The sequence below is a fragment of the Chinchilla lanigera genome, unplaced genomic scaffold (genome assembly GCF_000276665.1).
Source record: "Chinchilla lanigera isolate Chin_1 unplaced genomic scaffold, ChiLan1.0 scaffold00127, whole genome shotgun sequence".
NCBI classification, from domain to species: domain Eukaryota; kingdom Metazoa; phylum Chordata; class Mammalia; order Rodentia; family Chinchillidae; genus Chinchilla; species Chinchilla lanigera.
Genome location: NW_004955528.1, coordinates 42,423 through 69,328, shown reverse-complemented (window position 1 = coordinate 69,328; position 26,906 = coordinate 42,423). Strand labels below are relative to the sequence as shown.

The 26,906-nt window shown below is 51.0% G+C and overlaps 1 protein-coding gene across 2 annotated transcripts in view; it reads left to right on the top strand.

The window, feature by feature from the left end:
• Myt1 (myelin transcription factor 1) overlaps positions 1 to 21,131 on the top strand; it is a 60,096-nt gene extending 38,965 nt beyond the window's left edge. For both annotated transcript variants that reach the window (XM_005409903.2, XM_005409901.2), the window contains 13 exons: positions 532 to 746; positions 2,133 to 2,257; positions 2,822 to 3,091; positions 5,540 to 5,694; positions 6,664 to 6,726; positions 6,838 to 6,906; positions 10,635 to 10,697; positions 11,117 to 11,200; positions 14,370 to 14,591; positions 16,067 to 16,158; positions 16,783 to 16,886; positions 19,207 to 19,350; positions 19,716 to 21,131. In XM_005409903.2, the coding sequence (XP_005409960.1) occupies positions 532 to 746; positions 2,133 to 2,257; positions 2,822 to 3,091; positions 5,540 to 5,694; positions 6,664 to 6,726; positions 6,838 to 6,906; positions 10,635 to 10,697; positions 11,117 to 11,200; positions 14,370 to 14,591; positions 16,067 to 16,158; positions 16,783 to 16,886; positions 19,207 to 19,350; positions 19,716 to 19,856 (1,747 nt within the window). In that variant the 3' untranslated portion in view covers positions 19,857 to 21,131. The remainder of the gene's footprint in view (positions 1 to 531; positions 747 to 2,132; positions 2,258 to 2,821; positions 3,092 to 5,539; positions 5,695 to 6,663; positions 6,727 to 6,837; positions 6,907 to 10,634; positions 10,698 to 11,116; positions 11,201 to 14,369; positions 14,592 to 16,066; positions 16,159 to 16,782; positions 16,887 to 19,206; positions 19,351 to 19,715) is intronic.
• Positions 21,132 to 26,906: the final 5,775 nt, after the last annotated feature.

Here is a 26,906-nt window from a genome sequence, read left to right as displayed (position 1 = left end):
CAGCCTGACCTTGAGGTCATCCTTTGCCATCACCTTATGTTCCCTCCATATACCCTGACTCTGTCCTTATTGGAGCACCAGGTATTCTGTCTTGAGAATCCTGCCTCGCCATGGCTAGCTGTTGTGCTAGGCTGCATTGCTGTTGGGCTCCCTGTCACAGGCTTGCTCATTGCACCTGAACTGTTAGAAGCCTGCTCTCCTTCCTTCTGAGTTGGGGAGGTCTCAGGCGCTTGCTCCTCTGGCTAATGCCACCAGGCTGGAGACATGCTGTTGTTTCTTCCAGTTTCCTATTGCTTCTTCCTTCCTGGCACTTCTTCCTCATATCAGTCACAGGCCTACCCTAGGGGCCTTTCACCCTGGGAGGTAGAACTCTGACCAGTCTTGAGGAGCAGAGTATAGGAGTATCTCTCTGGGACTCTTTGCTTACCAGGCTGTATGAGGTCCCTGATGGGGCTCTTGGATGGAGTTGGGGGAGGGTAGCATGGGGTCTGAGTCCCCTCCTCACAGATTGCATCTCTGCCCACACCCCAGGCCCATGTGCTTCGTGAAGCAGCTTGAGGTCCCTCCTTATGGGAGCTACCGGCCCAGTGTGGCTCCTGCCACACCCAGGGCCAACCTGGCCAAGGAACTAGAGAAGTTCTCCAAGGTCACCTTCGACTACGCAAGTTTTGATGCTCAGGTTTTTGGCAAACGTATGCTTGCCCCAAAGATTCAGACCAGCGAAACCTCACCCAAAGCCTTCCAATGTAAGTTGGGGAGAATCATTATTCCCTCTCCTTTCATGCTGCCTCTGAGGAGCTGGGGGAACTGGTGTGCAGGCCTGAGGTCTTAGTGGGTTCAGTTTTGGCCTCTTTGGGGCTTACATCTCACCTTGAGCCCTTGCATGTCTCCTAATTATTTATGAAGCAAAACCCAGGTCCTTAATGGGTGTGTTTGTCCAGAAACTGAAGAATAGCTATACTGACCGAGTCTGCCCTGAGAGCCTCCTCCCCCAGTGCAGTGGGTATCTCTCCTCACACTGACACTGGGGAGGGTTAGACCGGGTGGAGTGGTGCCCTGTCAGGAAGCATTTTGCTTTTCTGCACTGGGACCATCTAACTGAAAATTATGTTTGTACTATTAGCAACACATTTCCTGAGTAATTGCACTGGTAGGAATTACTTCTGCAAATCTTGCAGAACAATCTTCCCTGTCTTGTCAATTATCTCACAGATTTGTGGATTGCAAGCCCATTAGCCTTAGAAATGCAAGTGAGATGCAAAAGCCCCCAGTGCACACACAGGATTGGGACGAACACCTCCCCGTGGATGTCGTCAATCCCACAGGGACAGTGCTGAGCTTTCTATCTGAGGATGCACAGTGGAGTCTTACTGACTCCTGAAGATCCTTCTTGCCAAGGCTGAGGCCTGGCTGTCTATAAGCACACACACCTGTCTAAATGAAGACACACAATGGTGCCAAGAGGGAGGGGACTTGCAGTGAGCTTTCCATATGGGTAGATCTTTCTGGGAATGCTGAAGATTTTGTGGTCTCTCAGAATATAATGTGAGAGTAGTTTTACAGCCATAGCATGACCACTAGAAAAGATGACATTTGCAGTGTTCATCTGGGTGCTAAGTCTGCTTTATTGAGATAACAACTGTTACTGGGGCTGAAAGGCCAGCTGAGATATGGTAACACCTTTTGAGATGAAGTGGCTAAACTTTCTATGTGAGTGATATTATAAGCACTCATCCTATTTACAGAATTCTTTAGTCTCTCAACAAGCATTTGCTCATGACAAATTATTTTGTTTGACATATCAGGACTACTAGAATGTCTTTAGAGGGGTTTGATCTTTCTGTCCAAATTTTGGTAAGGCCAGAAATGTGATGTCTCCTCAGTACTTGACAGGGGCATGGAAAGAGGGGTGTATGAGGATGTGGCAGTGGGCACACAGCCTGGCCCGATGTTCACTTTGCCATAGCTTTGCCCCCACTCTCAGTACTCCCGCCTACCATATGTTGCCTCTGTCTAGTGTTTGTCAGCCTGGTGTTGTTCCCTTTTTGCAGCCAAACCTTCCCCAAAGGCATCCTTCCCCCAGGGATAGCCCCATCCAGTAGTTATGAAGAGCCCTTCACCCTCTTCTGCAGGCTTTGACTACTCACATGATGCCGAGGCTGCACACATGGCAGCCACCGCCATCCTTAACCTCTCTACCCGCTGCTGGGAAATGCCTGAGAACCTCAGCACAAAGCCACAGGACCTCCCCAGCAAGGTGAGTGTCCCCCTAAGCTCTCCAAGGAGGGGTGAGTGTGTAGAACCTGCAGCCAGCCCTGGCAGTTTACTGGGCTTGGTGTTGCCAGGAACAACTAGGGTCCTGCTGGGATTGTCCATTCTTCCCTTTTCTCTCTCCTGGCCCAGATGATCGGAGAGGGTGAATGACTCCTCCCAGAGAGTGCTGTTTTGCAGACAGGGACCAAGGACCATGCTGTGTTCCCATGTGTTTCCTAATGAGTCTGAGGGCCAGGTGCACACCATGTTCTTACTGCTTAACACTGAGCCTGGTCTCGACTGACACATTCTGGCTCAGAGCACTTAGTCTTACTCATGCTTGCACATGTCTTAAGGGACTGGCTCTGTGCTGCTGGTGGTAAAGGGACTTTGGGCTCCTTCTTATGCAGTTGGGAAGTGGCATTGGTTTTCCTTCTTGGCACCTCTCCCCTCTGTTAGATTCCTTCTGCGGAATCTGTGTTCTACACTTCCTGTAAATCTGATGAAAACATACTAGTGTGGGAAGCAGGTAGATTCTCTAATGCTTTCTTCACTTTTGCAATTGCAGTCTGTGGACATTGAGGTAGATGAAAATGGAACTCTGGATTTGAGCATGCACAAACACCGCAAACGGGAAAATGCTCTCCCAAGCAGCGGCAGCTGTAGCAGCAGTCCTGGGGTCAAGTCTCCTGATGTCTCCCAGCGCCAGAGCAACACAAGCGCCCCCAGCAGCTCCATGACCTCACCTCAATCCAGCCAGGCCTCCCGCCAGGATGAATGGGACAGACCCCTGGACTACACCAAACCCAGCCGCCTGCGGGAGGAGGAACCTGAGGAGGTGGGTGCAGGGGCTGAGCAAGCACATGGTGGTGATGTCTGTCTGCAGGGCTGCTGTGAGTTGTGCTTCTTCTCTAGGCAGCTTCTCCTTAAGAGAGGTGCTTGGCAGAGCCTCTGGGGTCCAGTCTTTTCATGTGAGCCTATTATCATCTGGACAGCTAGGACCCAGGGCCCTGCTTCATGAACCTGTCATGAGGAAGCTGGTCTTCTCACCTCCATAGAACAGGGTGGCGGATACCAATGTGGGAGCTCTGAGAAGAGGGTGGGGATTGTTTCAGCTTCCTGCAGATGATTTGGGAGAAGCTCAGATTTTTTTAGTTTTGTGAGCCTCCCACTGACCCTGTAGGGCATGGCTGCTATCGAGACAGGGCCTAGTTCCTTGGTGCTTTGGGCTAAGGTAGAGAGCAAATGCCTGTCTTGGGCTGGCAGTGGTGGCAGTGGCTTGAATTCGTAAGACCAGGACCAAACTGATAAAGAGAAGCTAGCCAGGGCATTGGCATCAGAGCTGTGAAACAGTCCCTTTCCAAGTGTCCCATCTACCTGACCTATAAAATGAAGAGGCCCTTTAATGTGGGCAGCATCGGACTTTTCCCAGAGGAAGATGAGTCCCAAGGAGCAGAGTCCAACTCTGAAGGTATGTGGGGTGCAGGCAGTGTGTGTGAGGCCTGCCTACTCCCTCTTCCTCTCCCTCTCCTAGGCTCCTCAGAAGAGGACCCTACAGAGGAGACAAAGCCAATGCCAAGAAGGATAGGGAGAATAGGAGCCAGGTCCCCCTATGGTCTCTCTCCACTGGGACCAACTTCTTTTCTGGCCTGCAAGCTACTCTCATGTGCTTTAGGATCATCTCTTTTAACCGAGAGGTGAGCTGGGCCTCTGGGTCAGGTCACACAGCCTAGTCACTAGCCCTCCTCTGGTATTGGGTCCTGGAGGAGGGGTCATCTTAGCTGGGTGGAGGGAAGCTGCCCCTGAAGCTGTGGCTGCCCAGGTCTGCTGAGCACAGTTCCTTTCTATAGCTGGCAAGAGCCATGTCTGAGACTGAAGTGCCCTCATGTGTGGTGTGTGCCCTGTCCGCTCTCATCCTTGGGTCTAGAAGCTCCCAGGACTAAGCCACCCATCACTTTCTTCATGCACCTGGGCAGGTCCTCCCAGCCTGCCAACAATGCCTTCTTGGTGCCCGTGGGTGGTGTCCTGGGACCTTTCCTTGGCCCTAGCTTGGTGCTGGACTACCCAGACTACTTAGACCCTCCTCTTCTTCCTTTACACATCCTTTTGGATCTGTCTTATCCCCCTGGAAATAAGCTGCCATCTTTAGGGAGATCCTGATCTAGCAGTTCTAAGATCTCCTCTACTGAATCCTACCTCTTGCTGCGCTTGACTGCTGGTGCTACTGGTTCACTTTGCAGCCAGCAGCCTTGGCTCATCTCAAACCCCTTCCCTTTCCCCACCCACCTCCTAGGCCAGTCACTTTCCAAAATGCCTCCAAGCCAAGCACGTCCCTGTGCCTCCACCTCTACCCTGGCTCCTACCCTGGCCTCCTCCTTAGAACCTCCTGCCAGCCCTTTCTGTGGACTCACATTTTGGGCAACAGCCCTTCCTTAGTGTTCCTGAGCACTCTAGGCCCTTGTATCCATGGGCCTCTGGAACAACAGCAGCACCCATAGCACCAGCTAGATCCACTGCTGAGGTCCTGAGTCACTCCAGGGCTGTCCTCAGCACCTCTTCATTTAGGGGGTGTTCTTCAGCTCTAGAGATGTGATGCTTCAAGCACTTACTGGGATCCATGGCGAATAGGTGCCAGCCTTGGAATGTGACCTCTACTGTAGCCTCCTGTGAGAAGTCGACTGTTCTGACTTTGTGGTCCCTAGCCCTTCATGGGAGCAGCTTTTGCTTGTTCAACAGTGTCCACAGCTGAGCCTGTGTGCGAACAAATGCCCTCTAGACCCAGTGTTCAGTTGTTAGCATTGTGAAGTGCCTGCTGTAGCCAAGGCATCATGCAGGGGGTCAGGCCAGTGGGTTTCAAGGTCACTGTGGTTGCCATAAGCTGTGTTATTATGCTTATTACTCAGCTACATGGCAACCTACTTAATGCCTGCTGATGACTGAACACCATCCCTGCTCCAAAGGGCAACACTAGGTGTGAGTGGTGTGGAATGAAGTGGTGGAGGTAACCAGAGGCCACAGTGGGCATCAGAAGCCTTGTTCTGGGCAACACAGACTTATGTCTTTGAGGTAGTCCCCTCAAAGGAGGAAACTTCCTACCTGTGGCCTGGGGGTTGTCTTCTGTGTCTCATTACTGGGGGAGCAAGCCCTTCCTTCCTCCCCTGGAAGGCAAGAGGCTCCAGGAAATACATCATGGACACTCTTCTGAAGGGTCCCTTTCCCTCACCCACTGGGTTGGGTGCCCAGGCCTCACCAGCTGTTAAAACATCTCCCTGCTGGTTTTTTGCAGTCAGAGCCAGCAGCACATTCTTTTGCTTCTTCTGAAGCAGATGACCAGGAGGTGTCAGAAGAGAATTTTGAGGAGCGGAAGTACCCAGGGGAAGTCACCCTGACAAACTTTAAGCTGAAGTTTCTCTCCAAGGACATAAAGAAGGAGCTGCTCACGTAAGTGCCGCCACAGCTGGCACACTCCCAGTCAGGGAGGAGCAGGCCTGGGCCCAGCCCATGGGAACAGGATTTTCTCTGTCCAGGGCCTCTCCTGTCAGGTCTGACCACCTTCAGCCAAGTAGCCCACATGGTGACAAAGTTTTCCTGTGATCTCTATGCTGTGCTGGGGTTAATGCAATCCTCTAAGAGCAACTGAGAACAGGAAGGAGCCCCTGGCCCAACCCTCAAAGATGGACAGAGCAGCACAGGCTGAGGGCCATGGAGTCACGAGTAGAGTGCCTGCCAGGAACCCTCAGGGATAACAGGCCCAGCTGGACACCTTCTGCCTGGCTCAGCGCCAGAGGGCTTGAGGTCACTGCCTTCTGACTGTGTCCTCAACTCTGGCAGCCTGAGCCCCACGCCACCCCTGACCTGTTCTTTGTGTGGCTGAAACAGGCAGAAGCTCTGGCCTCCCCTGACCTGTTCTTTGTGTGGCTGAAACAGGCAGAACCTCTGGCCTCCCCTGCTGGCAGCCACCTCCCCAGAGAGCTATGAGGGCTTGTGCCTGGCATCTGTGCCTGGGTGATCCCAATGGCTGGTGCTCAGAGGTCACTCCTGGGAGGAGAGGATCCTTCCTCTCTCTACTTTGAATCCCACTAGTTTCCTCCTACATTGGGGCCCAGTTGTCCTCCTCAGGGGAGGCCATGCTGCTCTGGAAGCTGGAGAGAGCAGGAGCTCCCTGACTACGTGTGCATAGGCACATACATGTGCACATAGAGCATGCAGGCTTCAGAGCATCCTTATGTGCAGTTCAACATGTCCTTCTTGAGTTCAGATGCACGGGAGGAACTTCCCATCTGAGAGGAAAGGGCTGTGCTCCAGGATGGTGGGGAGGAGCTGGGAGTGGTCCTGGTTGCAGGCTGGTCCTGGGGCAGGCCTGAAGGCATATAGCAGTCCCTGTTCTGACACTCTTTTTCCTTTGTCCAGCTGTCCCACCCCTGGCTGTGACGGCAGTGGCCACATCACCGGGAACTATGCCTCCCACCGCAGGTTCGTCCCCTGCCCTGCTGGCCTGGCCTCAGTGCTTTGTGGGGGGTCTTCCTCCTCTTCTCCTCTGCTCCCCCTCTTGGCTCACCCCATATCCCATCTCTTCTCTTTCAGCCTCTCTGGTTGCCCTCTTGCTGACAAGAGCCTCAGAAACCTCATGGCTGCCCACTCTGCTGACCTCAAGTATGTTTGCGCTCCCTGACCTCCTGCCTCTTGGGCAGCACCTTTGCTTTGCTCTCTCCTCTGTGAGGCTCCTGCCAAAATCGGCCTTCTCCAAGGTGCCACCCCAAGCTGGCCCTGCTCTCCTGGGTGGGGACGGAGGGGCAGGGCCAAGGAAGGGCCGATTCTGTGTGGCTGAAGCTGCTGCTGCTTCCTCTGCCACCTGTGACCCCTGCCCTGAGCACTGTCATCCACTCCTCACCTTGGGCTGAGTCAGGGACTGCTCAGGCTCCTGCACAGCCTTCATTCCTCCTGTAGCTTCTCCTGAGGACCTTAACAGGCTCTCTGGGCCTGCTTTGCCTACTGCCTTAGAGATTTGGGAAAAGCCTGAAATTGGCTGTGACTCCCGAGACTTGCCATGGCATGGTGGCTGCAGGCTGTGTGGCTCTTGACATGTGAACTGGACACAGATGATGCAGACAGCTCCTTGCCCTCCCTTCTCCTGCACCCCTTGGCTGCTCTGCCTCTACTTTGGCATCCTCCAAGTCAGCCTCACTCTGTGCTCCTGCCTTCTCTTTGCTGCCCCCTTTCTGCTTCTGTGTCTCCCTGACCCTAACACATGAGTAGGCAGGCCCTGTGGGCCCCCACTAGCCTGCTGTATAGCCCCACACAAATGAGGTGCAAGCACCTGAGGTTTCTAGGTGTCTGTCTCTTGGGGCTGGAGCTGGAAACTGCCTTTGCCTTTTGTTCTCAAGTCTTCTGTTGAGCTGTGACAGTACAGCCCTGTGACCCCTGGCTGCAGGGACCTCATCCTGGGCACTAGGGCTGAGTAGATGGAGGAGGTGCCACTCTTGTTCCCTCAGTTTACAACCTTCTGGGCTGGCTTTCTGTGCTGTGGGCCTTTGTTTTACAGGATCCTGAATCCAGGATAAAGGTTCCTGGCCCTGTTTTGGGACCAGAGAAAAGTGGGGTACTAGGGCCTCTGCAAAGAAGAGGCGAATTTTGAAGTTTCAAGGCACCTGAGCTGGTTTACAGCAGGGAAGAAATTCTTGTGGGTCTCCATTTCCCACCCTGGAAGTCTCTTCTCTGGCATTCTGTGGAGGAGTGCATCACTGTGTGTCCTTACCATAGAGGGCCAGAGAAGGGTTGCTCTCTCTGTGTGAATGCATAGCATGTTCATACACTCACTCATTCCTCTGTTGCCCTCCTGCTCCTGACTCTGAAACCTGAGGTTGGGACACTGAGTCCTGTAGCCCTGGGTAGATCCTGCTTCCCCTTTTTTCTCTTGCTATCTTTCTTGCATTCTTATTTTCCTATTTCCTTTTCCAATTCTGCTATTTTCTAACTGCTTTCTTTTCGTGATTTTCCAACTCAAAAGCCTAAATAATTTTAGGCAGTGGTGTGGCCACATGTACATTGTGGCCCTAAAGCAGATTCTCAGGGCTGGCAGAAGGAAACGCAGCATGATGTGGTCAGAGATATGGCCAGGGGAGTGCTGGCACCTTTGTAAGACTAAGAGACTGAAGAAACTTAACCCCAAATATCTGTAGAAAGAGCCATGAAAAGTTTCAGCCTTGGCAAGGTGTGGACAGGTGACCAGCCTGTGCCCTTCTCCCTCTGTAGCTCTTCTCTGCCCTGGGCCTCATTCTGGAGAGCCCGTCTCCTCGCCTCACTCAGGCCACAGCGGGCAGTCATGGGCAGCTCCTCTACATTGCCTGGAGTGCTGATGCTCCTATTGCCCCCTGCCCTCCTCCTTTCTGAGTGGGTGTCAGGAAAGATGAGCTGGGCAGACAGGGTTATTTGGTGGTCTCTCTCTTCATGCTGGGTGCAGAGTCTCTTGGATGAAGTGTTTTCTGTAATTGTAAGCAGGCCCCAAGGGCATTTGCTGTCTTCTGTGTGCCACTGTGTTTAGGAACTGCCTTGGGCTCCTCAATTCCCTGTGCCTGTGGGGAGTCTAGGTGCACCCACACACTTCTGGGTGTGAAGGGCTCTACACAGGGCAGGGGTAACCTCCCAGCCCAAGGGTAGGCTCAGAGCGAGACCCAGTGTGCGGCAAGGCAGACTGTGTCCCTTGGGCACAACTCTTTCTTCTGCTCAGACAAGGTACACAGAAGCAAGTGGTGAGGGGGTAGAGAGGTGCCAATCCTGTGCACCACAGGCTGCAAGAAGCACAATGGGACAACTGTTTTTCTGCTTACATGAATACTGTCCTCTCCTGGACACAACTCTTGGGAAAAACCATTGCATCATGTCTTGATGAGAAGTGCAAGGTAGCCCACTCATCTTGGGCCAAGTACCTGTTGGCCCTGTGAGAGTCAAAGATCCACCCAAGACTCACCGGTGTCTTCAGAGGTGTCTGTACCTCATGAGTGGTGACATTCATAGCTTGGAGCTGTGGTTACTGAGAGACCACCACCCTCAGTGCTAAGCCTGAGTTCTGCCAGATGCTTCCCTGATGCTGATACAAGGAGCCTGAGCCCTAGGCCTCTTCCTGAGCTGCTGCAAACCAGGAGTGGAAGACATCTTCAGTTCCCTAGTCTTAGGCTTCCAGAGAGCAGGGACACCTTGACGGTGACAGCATCCACAGGTTCACCAGATGACAGGCCAGCAAGGTATCCAATGGATGACACAGGGCAGGGATGAAGAACCTGAGATACCCCAAGAGGACACTTCAAGAAAACTCCAAAGGGTTGGGGAGAAGGCTGCATGAAATAAGGCAAGCCTTGTCATGTCAGGGGAGTTCTTTGGTACTGTGCCGAGCTTCTGTTCTCCAAACAGGGATATGCTTTGTCCTAAAGGCTAGGCCTTGCTTCTCATGGTCCAGAAACAGAGGAGGCCTCCAGAGGCCTGAGGTGCACAGAACAGTGCTCTGAATAGTGGGGTGTTTAGATTGCAGCACTAAATGTCTGCCTGGCTTGTGTAGACTTGCCCCATCTTGAGGGGCAAAGTGCAGAGCAGCAGATCCAATGGGGAGACATCCCCCTGCAGAATCAGCCTCCTTACCCATCCTAATACCTGCAAGAGCTGACATGGCTTTCCTTGGTGGACATTTTGAAGAACATTCATGCCTCTAATATTGAACTGTGATTTTTGCCACTGTATGTGATACATTCATTAAGAATTTTGGGTATATAAAGTTGGAGTTCTGTGTTTTGTGTCTCTCCTCCTTACCCTCTGCTGATGTCCACTGTTGGACAAAAGCCACTGCTGTGTGAGTTCCACACTCACTACCAGGGCCCAGACCTGCAGCATCCAAGTAGCAGGCAATTGATAAATGTCTGTTCACTTCTCAGCCACTGTGAATCCTCTATGTAAGCAGGCTCCTGGCTATGACTATGAGGACCAAGTGGCCTCAAGTGCTAGGTGTGCCATCTTGAACTCTCATGTCTAAAGTCAAGACTCAGCTATATTCTGAATGTTTCTAGTCCAGGCTAGAACTGGGAAGAAGGCTGATCAAGGAGCCTCTAATCTCTTTAAGATGCAGTGGATCCAGCAGGGCAGGCCTGGCTTCCCTAAAGCTGCTCTCCTTTTGGCTTTCTGGTGGGGTGACTAGACAGTGCTGAGGCCCTGAGATGACCCCTTCAGACAGTCAGTGGTAGCAGCAGCAGGCTGTGGTGCATCAACAATGATGTTTTTCTGCAAAGAGATACTTAAAGAAGGCAGCTGTTTGGAAGACCACAGGCTCACAAGGACTGAGGTCAGAGGGTCAAACATCTTTGTGGGCTCTTGTCTCATCCAGCTTTCCTCTGCAGGTGCCCCACGCCTGGCTGCGATGGCTCCGGCCACATAACAGGGAACTATGCTTCGCACCGGAGGTGTGTGGGGCCCGGGGTAGGGTGGGGGTTTCTGTCTTAGATAAAGTTCTAAACTTCTGAGTGAGACAATACTGTTGCTTACATCTAGAGCCCATTTCCATCACATCTGCATTATTGATGCCTCCAGAACCTAGTCAGGTGGCTTTTTGCAGTAAGATAAAAAGACAAAGTTCAGAGTTAGAGGCTCACAGAGGTGTTTCCCATTCCTGACTCTGTGGCCCTGATGTAAAGGCTCTCTCTGTATAGATTCTGTTCTGAATCACTAAATAACTAATTATGATTGACTGATGGGTCAGTCTGCTTTCCCTTCCTCCCATCCCTGTGGGGATTCACAGGACTTGAGAGGAGAGCAAGAGGAGATAGTTGAGGGAGCTGCTGCTCTGGGACTGAGGTGGCACTTTTTTCTATTTCCACACCAGCTTGTCAGGCTGCCCACGTGCCAAGAAGAGTGGACTCAAGGTGGCTCCCACCAAGGATGACAAGGAGGACCCCGAGCTGATGAAGTACGTTCGGCCATGCCGGCTCCTTTATTGCTTTGCAGATTTGAGGTCTTTCTGTGTTCTAATTAAAAACAGAAATGAAAACAATGCAATATCCTTTAGATTCCCTTTTCATCACAGCTGACCACCAAAATGATCAATGGCAATCCTCATTTTTACAGAAGTGCTCAAACCAGGAACATCAATGCCTGGGTGTTGTAACCAGGACATGTGTGCTGTCCCTTCTCTGGGGTCAGGTCAAAAGTGTTTGATAGGGCCGGGGGAGCCTGAGTGTCCTGCTACCTCAGGGTGGCCACAGCGCACCCACTGGTCTTGCAATATGCATGGCTTTTACCTGCAAGGAAAGGTCAGGTGCTGAATCCAGCTCTTTTCACTGGGGTAGGGTGAGGGTTGATGTGCCTTTAGTGCTTATGGGTGAACTCTCTGTGTAACCTACTGCATGGTATTAGTATAAGCTTGTTCCCCCATAGGGAACTAGTCCCCTGCACTGCCTACTTGCGTGTGGGGGCCATGCTATGCTACAGAGGTAAGCAGGATGACTCACTGGCTAATTTGCCTAGGACAATAGGATTTCTCTGGATATGGGAGTGTTGGAGCTGACACCCAGCAAAGTGGGTGGTGGGTTCCCCAGTGGAAATGATGGCTCAGGGCCTTAAGGCCAGCTTCTTCCCTGACTGTGTCACTTGATGGGCAAAGAGAAGCTAGACATTTACCTTGCAGAGAGGCAAATTAGCTCCAACTGTGCCTAGACATATACTTGGCCACAGAGGAGGGGCCTAACTAACCAGCCTTAACATCCTTCGGTAGGAGATATCCCACTCAGCTGTTTGGTCTGGTATAATTTATTTGATTTTTACAACAAATTAAGAATGAATGTAAAGTTAACAATGCAAAATATGTGATTGCTGGTATAATGAATGCTGCATAGTAAATGCTGGGATGGGCAAAAGGTGTGTTTCCTCCTGAGAATCCAGGAACTTGTTGGTGATCAGATAAATGCAACGCCTTTGTGGATTTAGCACGAATCCTGCTGACAGGGATATTGTAAGTGAATTGTGCTGCATTTGCAAGCGATTATGATCAAGATCAGCACTTTTCAAATTAACTGGAAAAATGGTTTCCTTCTTTCAAATGTGCTGTCACCTTTGCTCTGAAGAAAGCAAGAGTTCTGCAGCCAAGTGAAGGTTGTGCTCTTTAAAAATTGTCCACTGTTTTCAGAATGGACAAAGTTCCTAGTGGTCCCATGGCACTTCCATAGGGCTTCTCCTCAGCTGTAAACTTTTACTATACTTACAGTTGATTAGTGTCTTTAAACAAGTGCAGACTGAAGCAGAAACTTTAATGGATGCACCAGATCCTGCTGTGGAATGGGCTTCTGTTAGCAGAGAGGAGCTGTGGTTTTACAGGGGCTGTTGAGGAAGAGTTCTGTTTTATGTCTCACGTTTGCGCCATTTGAGATTAAGTCATGGTTGGAACTTTATGGCGAATCTCTGTTGCCACAACTGTATAACTGGCTGGGCTGTAGAAGTTGACAGTGGTTCCAGTGTAGGGGTCAGGGGCTGATGTTTCCCTTGCTCTGCTCACTAACCCTGGATGCTCATGCTGCCCTATTGCCATGCTGCATCTGACCCATGAAACTCACCTGTAGTCCTTGTTCTCCTGGCCCCATTTCTCACTTCACTGCACAGTTGCTCCAGGAAACACCAGTTCACCTGAGGAGCTAGCTCAATCTCCTTGCACGTGTCAACATAGTATCATCTGACAGTTCTGAAGATTCAATGCTGGCTTTTAAGAGAGAAACCGTGCCTGAACTACTTTCCATGAATGCAATTGCAGGAAATACCAGTAGTTGCTCCTGTTGACAAATGTTAGGGTTTTGCAAGCAAGTGAGTAAGAAGTGCTCAGATTCAACTGCATGGAGTGACCAAAGGCAGCCTCTCATTTGGGTATTTGATCTTGTGATGTTGAGTCTCAGCAAATGCCTCTTCCCAGCCCAAGCTCTCATCTCAGGTGGCTGGGAAGTATCTGAGGAGCTGGCCCAAAGCTCACACAGTGTCCCTGAAGTGTTCCTGCTCTGAATGAGACTGAAATGACCTTGCCCTGGACATTCTATGCCATCTGAGGACTTGGTGGGCTGAGTGAGAAAGAAAGGGAGGAGAGGCAAGAGAGGGATGGTGCAGACAGAAGAGGAGGTAGAGGTCCAGCTGAGCTGTTTGGAAAGTATCTGCAAGGACTCCCTTTGAGACAAGGCCAGAAGAGTGTGGTGATGGGCTGCCTTTGCTGACTTCCTACTAGGGCTGACCTCACTGACCTCCTATTAGGAGGGCTGCCCTCACTGACCTCCTAGGTGAGATGGTACCACACCCCAACCTCACCCCTTACAACAGGAGCCTCTGCTTATGGCCCTCTGTTCTCCTGAGGGTGTCCTATCCCTGACTTCTGTACTACCACAGACTACTCTGTAAAATTGAGCAGCAGTGACCCTTGGGGTCCTATGTGTTTGCTGGGTGACCAGTACACAGTAAGTATGTGACAAATGGTGACTTGGGTTGGTTCCAGGAGAGGTAAGACTGAAAGCTTGCAGACGATCTTGTCTTGGGTCATATGTTGTATCCAGAGAGACCAGGTCCCCAGATCTTGCTGGCCTAGGTCCCTTCCTAAGATGCAAAGACAGAAGCATAAAAAAGGAATTGCACACACTGCCTGGAATGTTTATCAGTCTGTACTTGTACCATTTCCATGAGGGCTCCTGTTCCTCTTCTTGAACACCTGAAACAAAGGGAAATGACATTCTTGGCCAGCCTCCTTAGGAAAGGTGATGGGGGTGTCCATGCCAAGCCCCTTACCTGAGTTCTGTGTTTCTGTGACACCCATGGGTACCAAGGCATGTGTAGCCTTCGCCTAGAGGCTGGGGAATGACAGGCCCCTTTTGCCCCTGAGCTGCCTGGCCCACGGTGTCCCCGTCTTCCTCCTGATCTGCAGGCCTCCCCACTGTGAGACCAGGGGAGAGGAAAGTGACCCTAAGGTCCTTGCTGCCATATGTCAGGCTTTTCCTGAGGTTCTAGGTCTCATCTCTGCATGTGACACTGGGATGCCCTGAATCAGGCTGGGTAGAGTCTCAGTTCTTTCCACTTTGGTGACCCTGAAATCACCTTGGCCTTTCTGTGTCCAGGTGCCCGGTTCCAGGCTGTGTGGGCCTCGGTCATATCAGTGGCAAGTACGCCTCACACAGAAGCGCGTCTGGCTGCCCTCTGGCTGCCCGGAGACAGAAAGAGGGCTCCCTCAATGGTTCTTCCTTTTCCTGGAAGTCACTGAAGAGCGAGGGACCCACCTGTCCCACCCCGGGCTGCGATGGCTCTGGCCATGCCAATGGGAGCTTCCTCACTCACCGGAGGTAACTGTCACTACAGGCCCTGCCATCTCTGCCAGTGAGTAGGGACCCTGGCGTTGGGCCGCGACATGGCTCCTGGGAGTGTGAGTGAGAGTGGGAGTAGGGGAGACATGGGCTTAGTGTGACCATGGGCACTTACCTGGCAAGTTGCAGAGGTGCTGCTGGTGCCAGATGTTTCAATTTTCACTATGTGCCTGTACTCACCAGCCTTCTCTCTGCCCTGCCTGAGTCCCTCTGGGCTGGCATTAGGCTGGCCACATGTCATACTTTTCCCCTTGGGGTCTCTTTGAACTTTGGACAGAATCCCCTGCCTGCTTTGCATAAGACCTTGGGACTAGGTCCCTCCTCTCCTCTGTTTTGTTCTCCTCTTCCCTCTCTTCTGCTCCCTTCTCTTCCCTTCTCCTCTATTCTCTCTTCCCCTCTCCTCCCCTCCTCTCTCTTTTCTTCTTCTGTCCTCCTCTACTCTCCCTTCCCCTCTCCTTCCTCTTTTCTTCCTCTATCCTCAAGATTAATTAGTGCATTCATTCAATAAAAGCATTTACTGAGAGTCCATCATGCACCAAGTCCTGGATATAAAGCAGAGAACCAAAGGACAGCAAGCTCTTGCTCTTTGAGGGGAAGGTAGGGAGAGAGAGACTATAAACGAGTTATTGAATGGTGAACGGTGGTCAGGGCTATGGGGAAGGCAGCAGGGAAGGGGCAAAGAGGCCTCCTAAGAGGGTGCCAAGCGCTTGCTCTAGCTGATTAGGGGACAGATTGTGGGCAGGTCTGGGAAGGGCCTGGCTTGCTGCCAGAGAGGAGCAGAGAGTTGGAGCCAGGGTCTCACTGACTGCCTCTGGCTGAGAGCAGAGAGGAAATGGAGGCTCACTTGGGCAGCTGGGCTGTAGCCACAGAGGAGGCTGCCAGGGCTGATGAGCAGAGGAGCCCTTTTCTATCTTCTTGAACACCTCTCACTTTGCCTCAATCTTTACTCATGGTGCAGATTAAGTCACTGCACCAAAATAAAATCATGCCGGAGAATCTACATATTTTTATGCATTTTTCTGCTTCAACATCTGTATCTAAGGGGTCACATGCTGGAGGACCTTAGGGTCAGCTTATGGGGCTTGTTCAGGAACTCTGCCTGTGTGGACTTCAGAGACAAGAGGGAACAGTGCATGGAGCAGTGATGCCCTGCTCCGTCTAGCTCTTGCTGGGGCAGCCGGGGCTGTGCCAGACAGAGTGGCCTCAGAAGGTCCTGTCACACCCAGACCATGGACTCTTATTCCTCAGGTTGGGGAGGCAGCTGATGAAGAGCAGTCCTACCATGTGACACTCTCAGGGTCACTTGGGTGCAAGGGGATGTGCTTTGGATTGGCCATGGCATGACCTGGACTGGCAACATTGTGTGGTCCTGGACAGGTCATGGTGTGTGACCCTGGACTAGCCCATAGATTGTGTCTCTGGACTGGTCAGTGATGTATGACCTCTGTTTTCAGTTTGTCTGGTTGTCCCAGAGCAACTTTTGCTGGAAAGAAGGGAAAACTCTCAGGGGATGAGGTTCTCAGCCCAAAGTTCAAGACCAGCGATGGTAAGGATACTCTTCTGGGCTGTCCCTATTCACTAGCCCTTCTCTGTATTGGTGAGAAGAGGGTGGGAGGCCAAGCCCCAGGAGTTATGACACAGGGACACAGGGACAAGAAGGTGACCAGTCTTTGGTCCTGAGCCCACAGACTTGCTGGCCTTGATTCTGAAGTTGTCATTACCTATGTGTGGGATCTGGCCCTGTATCGAGTAGTCATGTTTGTGCTGACCTGAGGATTTGGTGGCCACTGGCATTGGAGAGCCCATAGAAGCTCCAGAGGCCATGTCCATAGAAGCTTGTGGTAGTGTGGCTCACTTCCACCTAGGCAAAGACCCTCAGCATTTTGGGACACATCTCTCTTTTGATCTCAGCGGTTACCACTTCTAGGGAGACCTGTGCCTCCCACTGGAGCCCAGGCCAGGAGGCAAACTACAGTCTTCATCTTACAGTTTCCAAGACAGATTTCCTGGGGTGAGGTGTGAGACTCAAGCCCAAGGCAGGAGCTTAGAGGCCATGGGGGAAGGCCTCTGCCCCACAGGGACCCCCTTTCACCTTGAAAGTAGGCCTGAATCCCATTTGCTAGTATGGGCTTCACATCACAGCCCCAGCTGAAGTTTCTTTCTGGGGTAGTGTTGGAGAATGACGAGGAGATCAAACAGCTTAACCAGGAGATCCGAGACCTGAATGAGTCCAACTCAGAGATGGAGGCCGCCATGGTACAGCTACAGTCCCAGGTAGGTAGAGCCTCTCTGGCCCCGGCTCTATGCTTCCACCTAGAGGCCATCCTGGCACTGTGTGGCGAGTTTCAGTGCTGTGGGGCTGAGCTGTTTGAGAGTGCAGCACCCAGCCAGGTGGCAGTGCTGATGGGGTCTTACTCTGAGGCCTGCAGTCCTACTGAATCAGTGTCACTGAAGTAACTAGTCCATCAGGGTTAGGACCCTTCTAGTACTAGTCATCCTGTCTGTGTTTCCAGTTCAGTTAGTGCTGGTGGCCTGTCAGCATGGCGCCTAGTCTTGGATAGAGCCAGGGCCCCCACAGAGCTGTACACCAGCAAAGTGGCCTACACACCTCTCACTCTGTATGCTTCTTTTTTTTTTTTTAAATACTGAGGACTTAACGTAGGGCCTTTGGCCTTTGTATTGATCTACATCCCTAGTCCTCTAATTTTGAAACAGGGTCCCACAAAATTGTCTAGGCTGGGCTCGAACTTGCAATTCTCTTGCCTCAGCCTCACCCAGTGTTGGAATTATAAGTGTGCACTCTCATACCTGCCTTGCATTCTTCATCCTTCCTTATAGACTGGAGACAAGAGACGGTTCTGTCCCTTGGTTGATGGTTGAGGACCTCTCTGAGGAAAGCTTTTACACAAATACCTGGCAACAGCACGTGTGTCACAGACACAGCTGTGGCTCTGTGACAGGATTATGTATTACTTAGATGCATGAGCAATATTTCCCCTAAAACGAGCATTTGTCATAAGAAAAGAAGCAGGAAAGGCCTTACTTTGAAAACAAAAACATGTTCCAGCCTCTGGTTGTTGACTGGGCAAGAATAGAGCAGGCGGCCTGGGAATAGTGCCCCCTTGTGGCTAGAGGAGGCACACAGGGATAAGAAGGTCTTCAGAGGCAGCAGATGCTGAATGTGTTCGATGTCCACGTGCAGGTCTGTTCTTTCTCCCCAGCAAACAGGCTCACCCCACCTACTGCTGCTCAAGAACCTAGATACAAATAGCACATGACTCTCAGGTAGGATTTTCACTGTGTGCTCTAGCATCAATGCAGCATCCCCCAGGTCTATAGGAGGTAACAATAACATCCTCCCCTAGTCCGCCAGTGACATGTCTGGGTTGGAAACACAGCATGTGTGAGCATGACTCTGTGGTAAGTCTGTAAGTCTGTAAGTCCTCCCCTCTCAGAGGCCCCAAGGCCCTTACCAGGGTCAGTGGCCTTAGGACAGCACCTTTTTTTTCTCTGTATTTGACAAAACCAACTTTTAAGAGCCAGGTGTGGTGGTACATACCTGTAGTCCCAGCTACTTAGTCCTGGCTTCCCTGAGTTCATGTGAGCTTGCAGTTTGAAGGCCAGTCTGGGCAACACAGCAAGACTCTGTCTCAAAACCAAACCAAACCAAAGTAAACCAAACCAAGCCAAGCTAAACCAAACTTACCCTTTAAGTGGCAGATTGATACCTTTTCCATAGCATCTCTTCAGAAGGCCTTTGCCATCTTTTGAGGGAGTTTGGTGAGTCATGGTGGCTGCAGAAGGGTCAAGGCAAAGGGAGCCCCCTATAGTCCTTTAAAACCACAGGCTCACACCAGAGGACAGAAGTATGCTTACCACTCACTCTCCCCTCTTCTGCAGCCACCTAAAGGAATTCACCATCCCTGCCTAGTGGCACATAGTGCCCTCATGTGAGCTCAGCCTCTGCCGCAGGGTTCCTTGGAGATGTGCAGTTATACTGGGGGCTGTCCCTTAACACTAAAGACCTTAGGGTCCATGTAGCCTGTACAGGCTCAGGGGTGGGGTGCAAAGGGGAAGAGACTTTCCTGTGCATGACCTGGAGACCATGTGCTTGGGAGGCTAGAGAAGCAGTTTGTTGGTCTTTTTGGTGAAGGGACACCTGATACTCTCAAGGTGGGTATAACTGTTCCCATGTTACAGACAGGAACAGGAAGCTTGGCAGTGTTAAGTGTACAGCTATTGTGGGCTGGGACTGAGCCCAGGGTGTCACAGAGTCAGTCTGTGTACTTGCTTTGCCCCTAGGATGGATGACACACAGAGCCCATGGCCATGTGCAGTCCCTGGAGCAGTCACTGAATCTGCTCCTGTCTTTGCAGGGTTCGGGTTGTTTCCAGAGGACTTTGCTTCCTCCATGCCAAGGCAGGGCACTGCCAGCTTGTTTCGTGAGGCAGGGATCCCATAGGGAGGCAGGTCCCTGTCTCTTGCCCTACCCCTGGGCTCTGTCTTCTCCCAGAGGGATGTGAGGTGTGACCAGTGCATGCCCAGTAGGACGAGGCCAAGGGCAAGTGGCACTTCCCACCTTTCTCTGGTCCAGATCTCCTCCATGGAGAAAAACCTGAAGAACATCGAAGAGGAGAACAAGCTCATCGAGGAACAGAATGAAGCCTTGTTTCTGGAGCTGTCTGGGCTGAGCCAGGCCCTCATCCAAAGTCTCGCCAATATTCGCCTTCCACACATGGTAGGCCCCTTACTCCAGGGATTCTCTGGAGAGCAGGGAGGGCAGGTGCCCCTTTTACATCTGCTTCTGGGTCTTGCTGGAAGGCTCGGCTTCCCTTTGTTGGGGCTCACTGTGCTCTGACTGGCCTGGCAGCTGTTTGGCACAGAGCCTTGAGCTCCCTGAGTAGCTCATAAATCCAAGCAGGTTTGGTAACTGGGACTGTTGCAGACAGAAATGCCTATGGGTGTTTGGGGGTATCGGGTGGGGCAGCTGCCAGCACTGCTCATCATGGGTAGGAGTGGGGATGGAGGCTCTTTCCCTACAGACTTCCTCTGCATGGGGCCTACTGCATGGGCAGGGCTTGCTAACCTGGCTCTGTTTCCTAGGAGCCAATTTGTGAACAGAATTTTGACGCCTATGTGAGCACCCTCACCGACATGTACTCCAACCGGGACTGCTACCAGAACCCCGAGAACAAGGGCCTCCTGGAGACCATAAAGCAGGCTGTGAGGGGCATCCAGGTCTAGGCTGTGACGATCTGAGGAGGACCCACCTGGCTCCTGTGTTTACCTCCCTCGCCCTGCTGTACACGGCGGGGACCCCTAACTCACAGTGACTTCTAGTTGGTGGGGTGGGTGTGGCCTCAGGCAGGTTTGTTGAAATGGTGCCTGGAAATTAGTGTCTCCTGTGATGCCCCTCCTCACACGACTGCTCCGGACACTGAAGTATTACAAAGTGATTTTTTTTTTTTTTCCTGAAAAAAATCTGAAGAGCAGCTCAAAGTCTCCAGTGGAAGCTCATGGACAAGGTTCTCAGGGAAGTTTTGGAGTTTTGCAACCACAGTATTTCTTTGTCTGTTGAGACTGGGAGGGCAGGGGTCTCCGCCTGGAGGACACGCCTCGGGCTGTGTGTCTTTGCTCAGTGAGGCCCATGTGGCAAGTGTGTTTTCTGTTTTCATTTAATTCAGCTTTGTGTTAGGATGGGACAAAGCTCTGTTTGAGAGGTGAAATTAGGAGTAGGCCTCCCAGAGACAGTCCCACAGCTGCAAGAACCCAGCTCACTCAGCTCCAGGGATTTTAACGTGCAAGGCCCCTGAAAATCAGCCTCCTATCTAGGGCAGCTGGCACCTTGAGGCTGGCAGGCCTGTGTGGCTTGGGTTCCCTCCTGAGCTACAGCCTTCAGGCCCCTGAGCTGCCCACCAGGCCACTGAGCTGCCCCTGCCCTGGTTGGGGCTGGGCTTGTCCTGTGTCAAATGTGGGGACAGCATCCATGAGGTCAGGGGTGAATTCCTCATGGGAGACTGCTGAGGCTTCACTTTTGTTTAGATCATTCAAGATGCAAAAGAAAAGGTAAATTTTAATTTAATGTGTTAAAAACACAATGTTCCTACCATGTAAATAGAGTCCAAGTCAACTGTGACTGCAATTACGAATTAGTATTTAAAAGTAGAGAAATTGCACTTCCTGGAAGACATTGAAAGTAGTTAGTTTAATTATTCTGTAAATTATTTAATTTTGTCAAGATGTAAGTATTTATATTCACACCCTTTTATGTTAACTTTTGCTATTTATTTAACATTTTTATTTATTAATTTTTTATGATGTCAACTAGACCCCACACTAGGGTACCATAAGAGTGAAATAAGGAAAATCAAAGCAAAAGTAACTATTTGACTATAAGATAGGCCACAAAAAATCTTGATATAACTTCTAGTTATAATTTTGATGCAACCAACTTATTTTTTATATATTTTGTTATTTATTCTTTTAATAATGGAATTTTTAAAGAAGTATTTTGTAACTGAGGAATTTTGATAATTTGGGGATTTTTTTCTTCCCCTTGGTCCAATGGAGAGAAAGCTGTCTTGGTTTTTTTTCTTTTTTTTTTTTTCTTTTAAACTTTTTGGATTTCTTTGTTTCAGCCACAACAGCAAGTGGAATTTTGTATTTATTATTATTTAAGTGTAGCGCAGCCGTGTGTGCTCCTGCGTGTTTCTTGTGTTATGTTTGTGGCAGTTCTCCTGGATGAGTCCCATGCTGTGTGGGGGCACCAAACGGTGGCCCAAACTCAGGGGCCACACTGCTTTGGGCCCCTGGCAGCCCTGATACTGTGACCCTCCTTCCTCAGGAAACGCACTGGACCCACAGCACTTCGTTTGTGTTTGGAGGGTGATTTCCTAATAAAAAATCTGACTGTGAGTTGGTGCCATGGTCTGCTCCTCGGCCTCCCTGGAGTATGTGGGTGGTGGTCAGGATGGGAGGGCTAACCCAGCCCAGATATCACAGGTGCTCAGCCAATATCTCCCTCAGGAACTACCTTCCCCCAGGTGTGTTCTATAAGTCTCAGTCACCGTATGCTGCCTTATCTCATGGATTCAGACATGTACAAATCAGAATTCTTCCAAGGACTTTTCTCTTGGGTCAGAGAGAAAAGTATTCCTATTGAGGCTATTGGACTGGGGTATGTAATGCCTCTGCATCGTTTCTCTAGCCACAAGTGGTAGTTCAGACATTCAGGAGAGAGACAGTGCTGGGAAATGAGGTGGAAAGGAGAGGAGGGCGCATCCTGATGAAAGCTTCAGAGCACCTGAATTCAGCGGTGCTTAAAGACAGGGTATTTTGGACTCCCCATTTATTCCAGGCAATGGAGTCCTTTCTTCTTCTCCTTCTCCTTCTCTTTTTTCTCCCCGACACCCTTTTTTTTGGTTTAAGCTAAAGTGCATTGGCTTTTTGGTTTCTCAGAGGCAACTTTTTGTTGCTACACTTTTGTATCAGGTCTCCCACGGACAGACTTAGATTTGAGGTGTGTAGTCACATTCAACCTAAACTGAACTGTCACTATGACCTTTCTGGGAATCTGGCTTTGAGGGCAAACATTGAGCTCCCTCCTGCATACAGACACAGGACTTACCTTCAGTGCTAAATTCTCAGAAATTTGGTGCTTCATTTCTAGCCTTTGCTCCAGACAGGGTTCAAGATACTGGGGGAATTTGCTGTGTCCAGAGAGGGCAGAGCAGGTGCTAGCACACACTAGGGGGTGATGCAGAACCTGTGCAGCTGTGAGGAAGGGCTCTTAGGGTTTTTTTTTTTTTTTTTAACCCCATTTGGGGCAGGGAACCCATGGTCTAGGATTGTAAGACAGATGCTGGGGTGCAGGTCTGGGTTTGAGAAGAGTGATTCTCAGTGTCCCTGCTGCAAGCTGAGGTGAAAGAATTCTGGAGGCATGAGAGTTGGTCAGACAGTGTGGGTTGTGACAGCTCTTGCTGATGACAAGGAACAAAAGGGAGCTGCTGGAGCCCTGCCTTGGTTGCCTAGTGGAGGTTAGGAGCCGAGGCCAGCACCGTGGAAGAATGAGACACCACTGAGTCTACCCCATGTGAGGGCAGCCAGCCAGGGTTCAGTTCCTTAGTTGTGCCACCACCCCGATCATGGTCTTTTCTTCTTTGGCTTTTGGAGGTCTGTCAGGCCTCTTGCCCATCCTAGTTTAGGTCCCTCTAACCAGACCCTCTTCCTAATGACACCCAGTCATGGATGCAAGACTTACTTAAATTCCCAAGAGTAGAAACAGTGAGAACCACTGATGCGTGGGAAAGGGTGTGAGGTGCAGATGTTATTCCTCATCACCAGCAAGCTGTGTTGGGGTCTGCTGACTCATCAGTCTGCCTTTGCTCTCTGTGCAACTTCTAGCTAGCCTAAAGAGCTGTGGACATGGTGTGGGTGGGAAAAGGGCCCCAAAGGGCAGCACAACAGCTGTGGCTGGGTGTGCAGTGAGGGCATGGAGGGCTTCAGAAGTGGGGATGGAGGTGCAGGGGTCACACCCCAGCAGAGATCTCTGCTTATAAGCAGGGGACTGCTTAGCATCTGAGGAAAAAGCAGAACCCAGTCATGGGTGGGTTCTAAACTGAGTCCTGGCCTGGCCCCAGCTTTTCTGACCAGGCCTAAGGCTAGCAATGACAAAGTTGCCCCAGCAGGCAAGCACTGAGGGCTATGGCAGTGTGGGCAGGGGTAGAAGGGGTCTTCTGGTGGATCTCTGAAGACTTCTGAGGGATCTTGGAGAAGGGGATGCCTGGGGCAGAGAGGACTTTTTTGTCTTTAAAGAGCTTCATATATTAAGGAGACTGCTTTGATCCCATATTACCTTTGGGTTTCCCAAAGTCTGTTTCCCTAACTCCAGGATTCTGGGAGGTACAGGGAGCCTAGGAGTGGGGTTCTGAGTCCTTCACATCTTCCAGATAAATGTACTCAGCCTTCATTCACCTTGATCACTGGGCTTCTGATGTTGACTTGACTGGATACATCAGGCCTGGGCTTGTAAGTGGCTCTGTATAGCAGAGATGTATGGCAGCCGCTCCATCCTTGAGAAGGTGGGACTGTGGCTGTTATGATGTTAGACAGCTGCACAGCCCCACAGATAACAGTAGTGTGAGCTGATCATCCACGATACCCTTTCCTTTGTAGAAGAGTTGGCTGGGCCACCAGTTTGCTGGGTGCCAGGGTAAAGTGCCTTTCAGTCACTAGTATATGTTCTCTCCAGGGTTACTTTTGGTCTGGGACTGCTATCCACAGCTAGGCCTTCTCTTTCCACCTGCAGACCCTCTTTTTGGCCCTTTATAGAGAATAAAACTCAAGGCTTTCTCCTTGAGTGTTCCACTGGCTCCCAGGGTCAGGGAAGGGATCTGGAGTATCTACTGGCTTCTGAAAGTTCTTTCTACCAGTTGTCTTTGTCCCAATGCTTGTCCTCCAGCAGAACCTTGTGCTGCTATTTCTTGGAGGTTGTGGGATATGGACTGTGTTGGTTTCGAGCTTCCTATACTCTAGCTAGAATATAGTGTTTTGGGTCTCCTGGGCCATTGATCTTGCATATGTAAATTTTCTGGCTTCTGAATTCTTCTTTACTCTTCCTACCAGTTTACGCCTTAAGAGCTGTCATTTTGAGAGAGAAAGGAGGAGGGAGGGAGGGCGAGGGAGGGAGAGAGCACTTTCAGGTAGAGATGTGCATTTCTGCTTTCTTTATTTGAATGCTGTGCTTGGAGGTGATGAGTGTAAGACCATACAGAGGGGAAGCCAGCTCCATGAGGTCTGCATTACTCCATGAAATGCAGGTAAGACTCCTGTTAGCTCCCAGGGCCCTTACAGGGCCCCTGGCAGAACTGTGCTCCAGGCTGCTGGGCTCAGGCCCTTGCCTCATGCTGCTTCTACTGTCCTTGTCTCAACACTCTCCTCCCAGTGTCTGCAGTGTGTAAGCCTCCATGAGCACTGGCTCATCTAAAGCCTGATCTGTCTTCCTTCCCAATTTCTGCGCCTGTTTGTCTCTCTCTACAGCGGCCCCTTGGTGCTCCTTTGGGGGCTTCCTTGGCCCACATTCTGGCCTTCTCTTCATCTCTGATTATGTCTGCTGTATATGGAGAGCTCCAGAACATTCCCCAACACTACCTTTCCCAGCTCTAGCACCTTCTGCTGTTCTGTTTAGATGCCCCACGGGCATGTAGTTTAGTGGTCATATAGTCACTGGCTTCTCCCAGCCTGGCCCTTCCTTTTCCCAGCAAGGCACCAACCCCCAGCTGTTGGTTTCATGGCCACACAACTGTGCTGACATTGATTGCCAACCTGGTGATATGTGCCACCTGAATAGGTCAACTAGAAAGCAGCTCCAAAGAGTGTAGAGGAAAAATGGATGGTTAAGGGGTCATGTGGAGAGCAGTGCAGGGATATGTGTGTTAGGGCATGTGCTGTGCCCTGCCCACAACGTAAACTCAGAGACTCTCCTAAACTCCAAGGGGTTCTTTCCCGGAAATGGAGTGACAATTTAGCTGAGGTGTCTGCTCAGGCTGGTTTTGGCTTCTGACAGCTAACAATACCCCTGGAATCTTGTGAGCCAATGTAGACCTTGAGTAACACACTTGGACCTTTCTGAGGTTGGAGGAGGTGGTATGACTTCAGCCCTGCAGGGCCTGGCTGGAGTACCCACCACTCTCAGTGTTAGGGGCTTTGCAGAGGACAGAGGAGCGTGCACAGCCTTGCTCTGCTCACAGCACCCCAGGAAGGAAAAGCTGAGCAAGAAAGTACAGCCATCTCTCCAGCACCTGCCAGTGAATACCCCCCTTTGGACCTATTCAACCTTGCTCCATGGGTACTTTCTGCCACATTAGACACTTATCTGTTTCTTTCACATCCTGTCCAAAGTGTTTCCTTATCTTTAATTCTGCTATAGCTCTCTCAGTAAAAGTTGTCAAAATAGCAGATAAATCTGGTAATGTTTAGGTCTAAAGATTGTGAAGAGCCATTTGACACCCACTCGACAAATTGTAAAGACCAAACATATGTGCTTGTGAGTTCCACCTGTGACCCTTGGGACTACTGCTTGGGACCCTCAACTACAGGATGCTAATCTGAGACCCTATCAAACACCAAACCTAGAATGGCCCCACAAAAGCTTCCCCAGCTCCCAACCCACACAAAAGCCTGACTTGGCTCAACTCTGAGTAGGTACAGGAGAGAAAAAAGGACTAAGTGATCTCGAGCCCTTTTTACATGTACAGCCTTCTTTCATTACTTAACCTCCTGTGATATAGACTGTAGGATTACCCTCTTCACACAAATCTGGAAACTGAGGCACAGGAGGTTGATCCAGATCACATAGAGAGTTGTTGTACTGACAGAGTCTACCCATAATCCCCTAACTGCAGGGCTGGTGCCTCAGTTGTCACATGGGGATGCCCCTGGGGTCTGTCTCTCCAGAAGGAGGGCATGGTAGCATATCTGCCAGATTCCCTGTAAAGCAGTCAGACCCAGTGGGTGTCTGAGGAGACAGAGAGGAAGGAGCTGCCATGGTCCCTAGGCCAGTGGAGGCCCTGGGTGCAGCAGAAAGAACTCACAGCTGGTTTGCTTCTGCTCAGCAGAGTTGTCAAGGAGTCCAGGCTGATGTCCTGCCTCTTGGTTGCTCTGACCATTCCCCAGGACAAGTGGGACTGGATGGAGACACCAAGGTGGAGGTGAAATGGAGGTAGTTTCTCCAGCCCATGTGGAGCATGACACATTGGGTGTGAAGAGTTATAGAGAAAGCCCAGAGGGTGGCCAGGGGATGCTCCCTAGTGGATTTTCATTGGACCTGAGGAAAGTGAGGGCCAGCCCTGTGGGTGTTCAGAGCAGGGCCAGGGAGTCTGCTGTGAAGGAGAAGATTGGGGATTGAGGGTGAGCCAGAGCAGGGCCAGGCCAGAGTGGAGGAGCAAGGGATGAGCAGGGTTCAGGCACGCCAGATTCCAGTTGTGTGAGATATGAAATTCTAGAGTGTGAGCAGCAAGGTGACCTTGACAACTTGTTTTCTGGCTTATTGTTGGCTTAAGGTCCATGAGGTCAGGGTCCTATTACACTAACCCTGTATCTCTGCGTCCAGAGTAGGATTGACCCTTGCAGACAAACCACACACAGTACTGAGTGCATAGGGGGCATAGAGAGAGGTTAGGGGGCTTCAGAGCCAGCCTTGATTCACTGGGGACATGTGAGTGGGTGCTGGGACAGGATAGGGGGCTTTTACAAGGTGTGTCTTCACCCAGACCCTAGCACTGTGCTGCCTTGGAG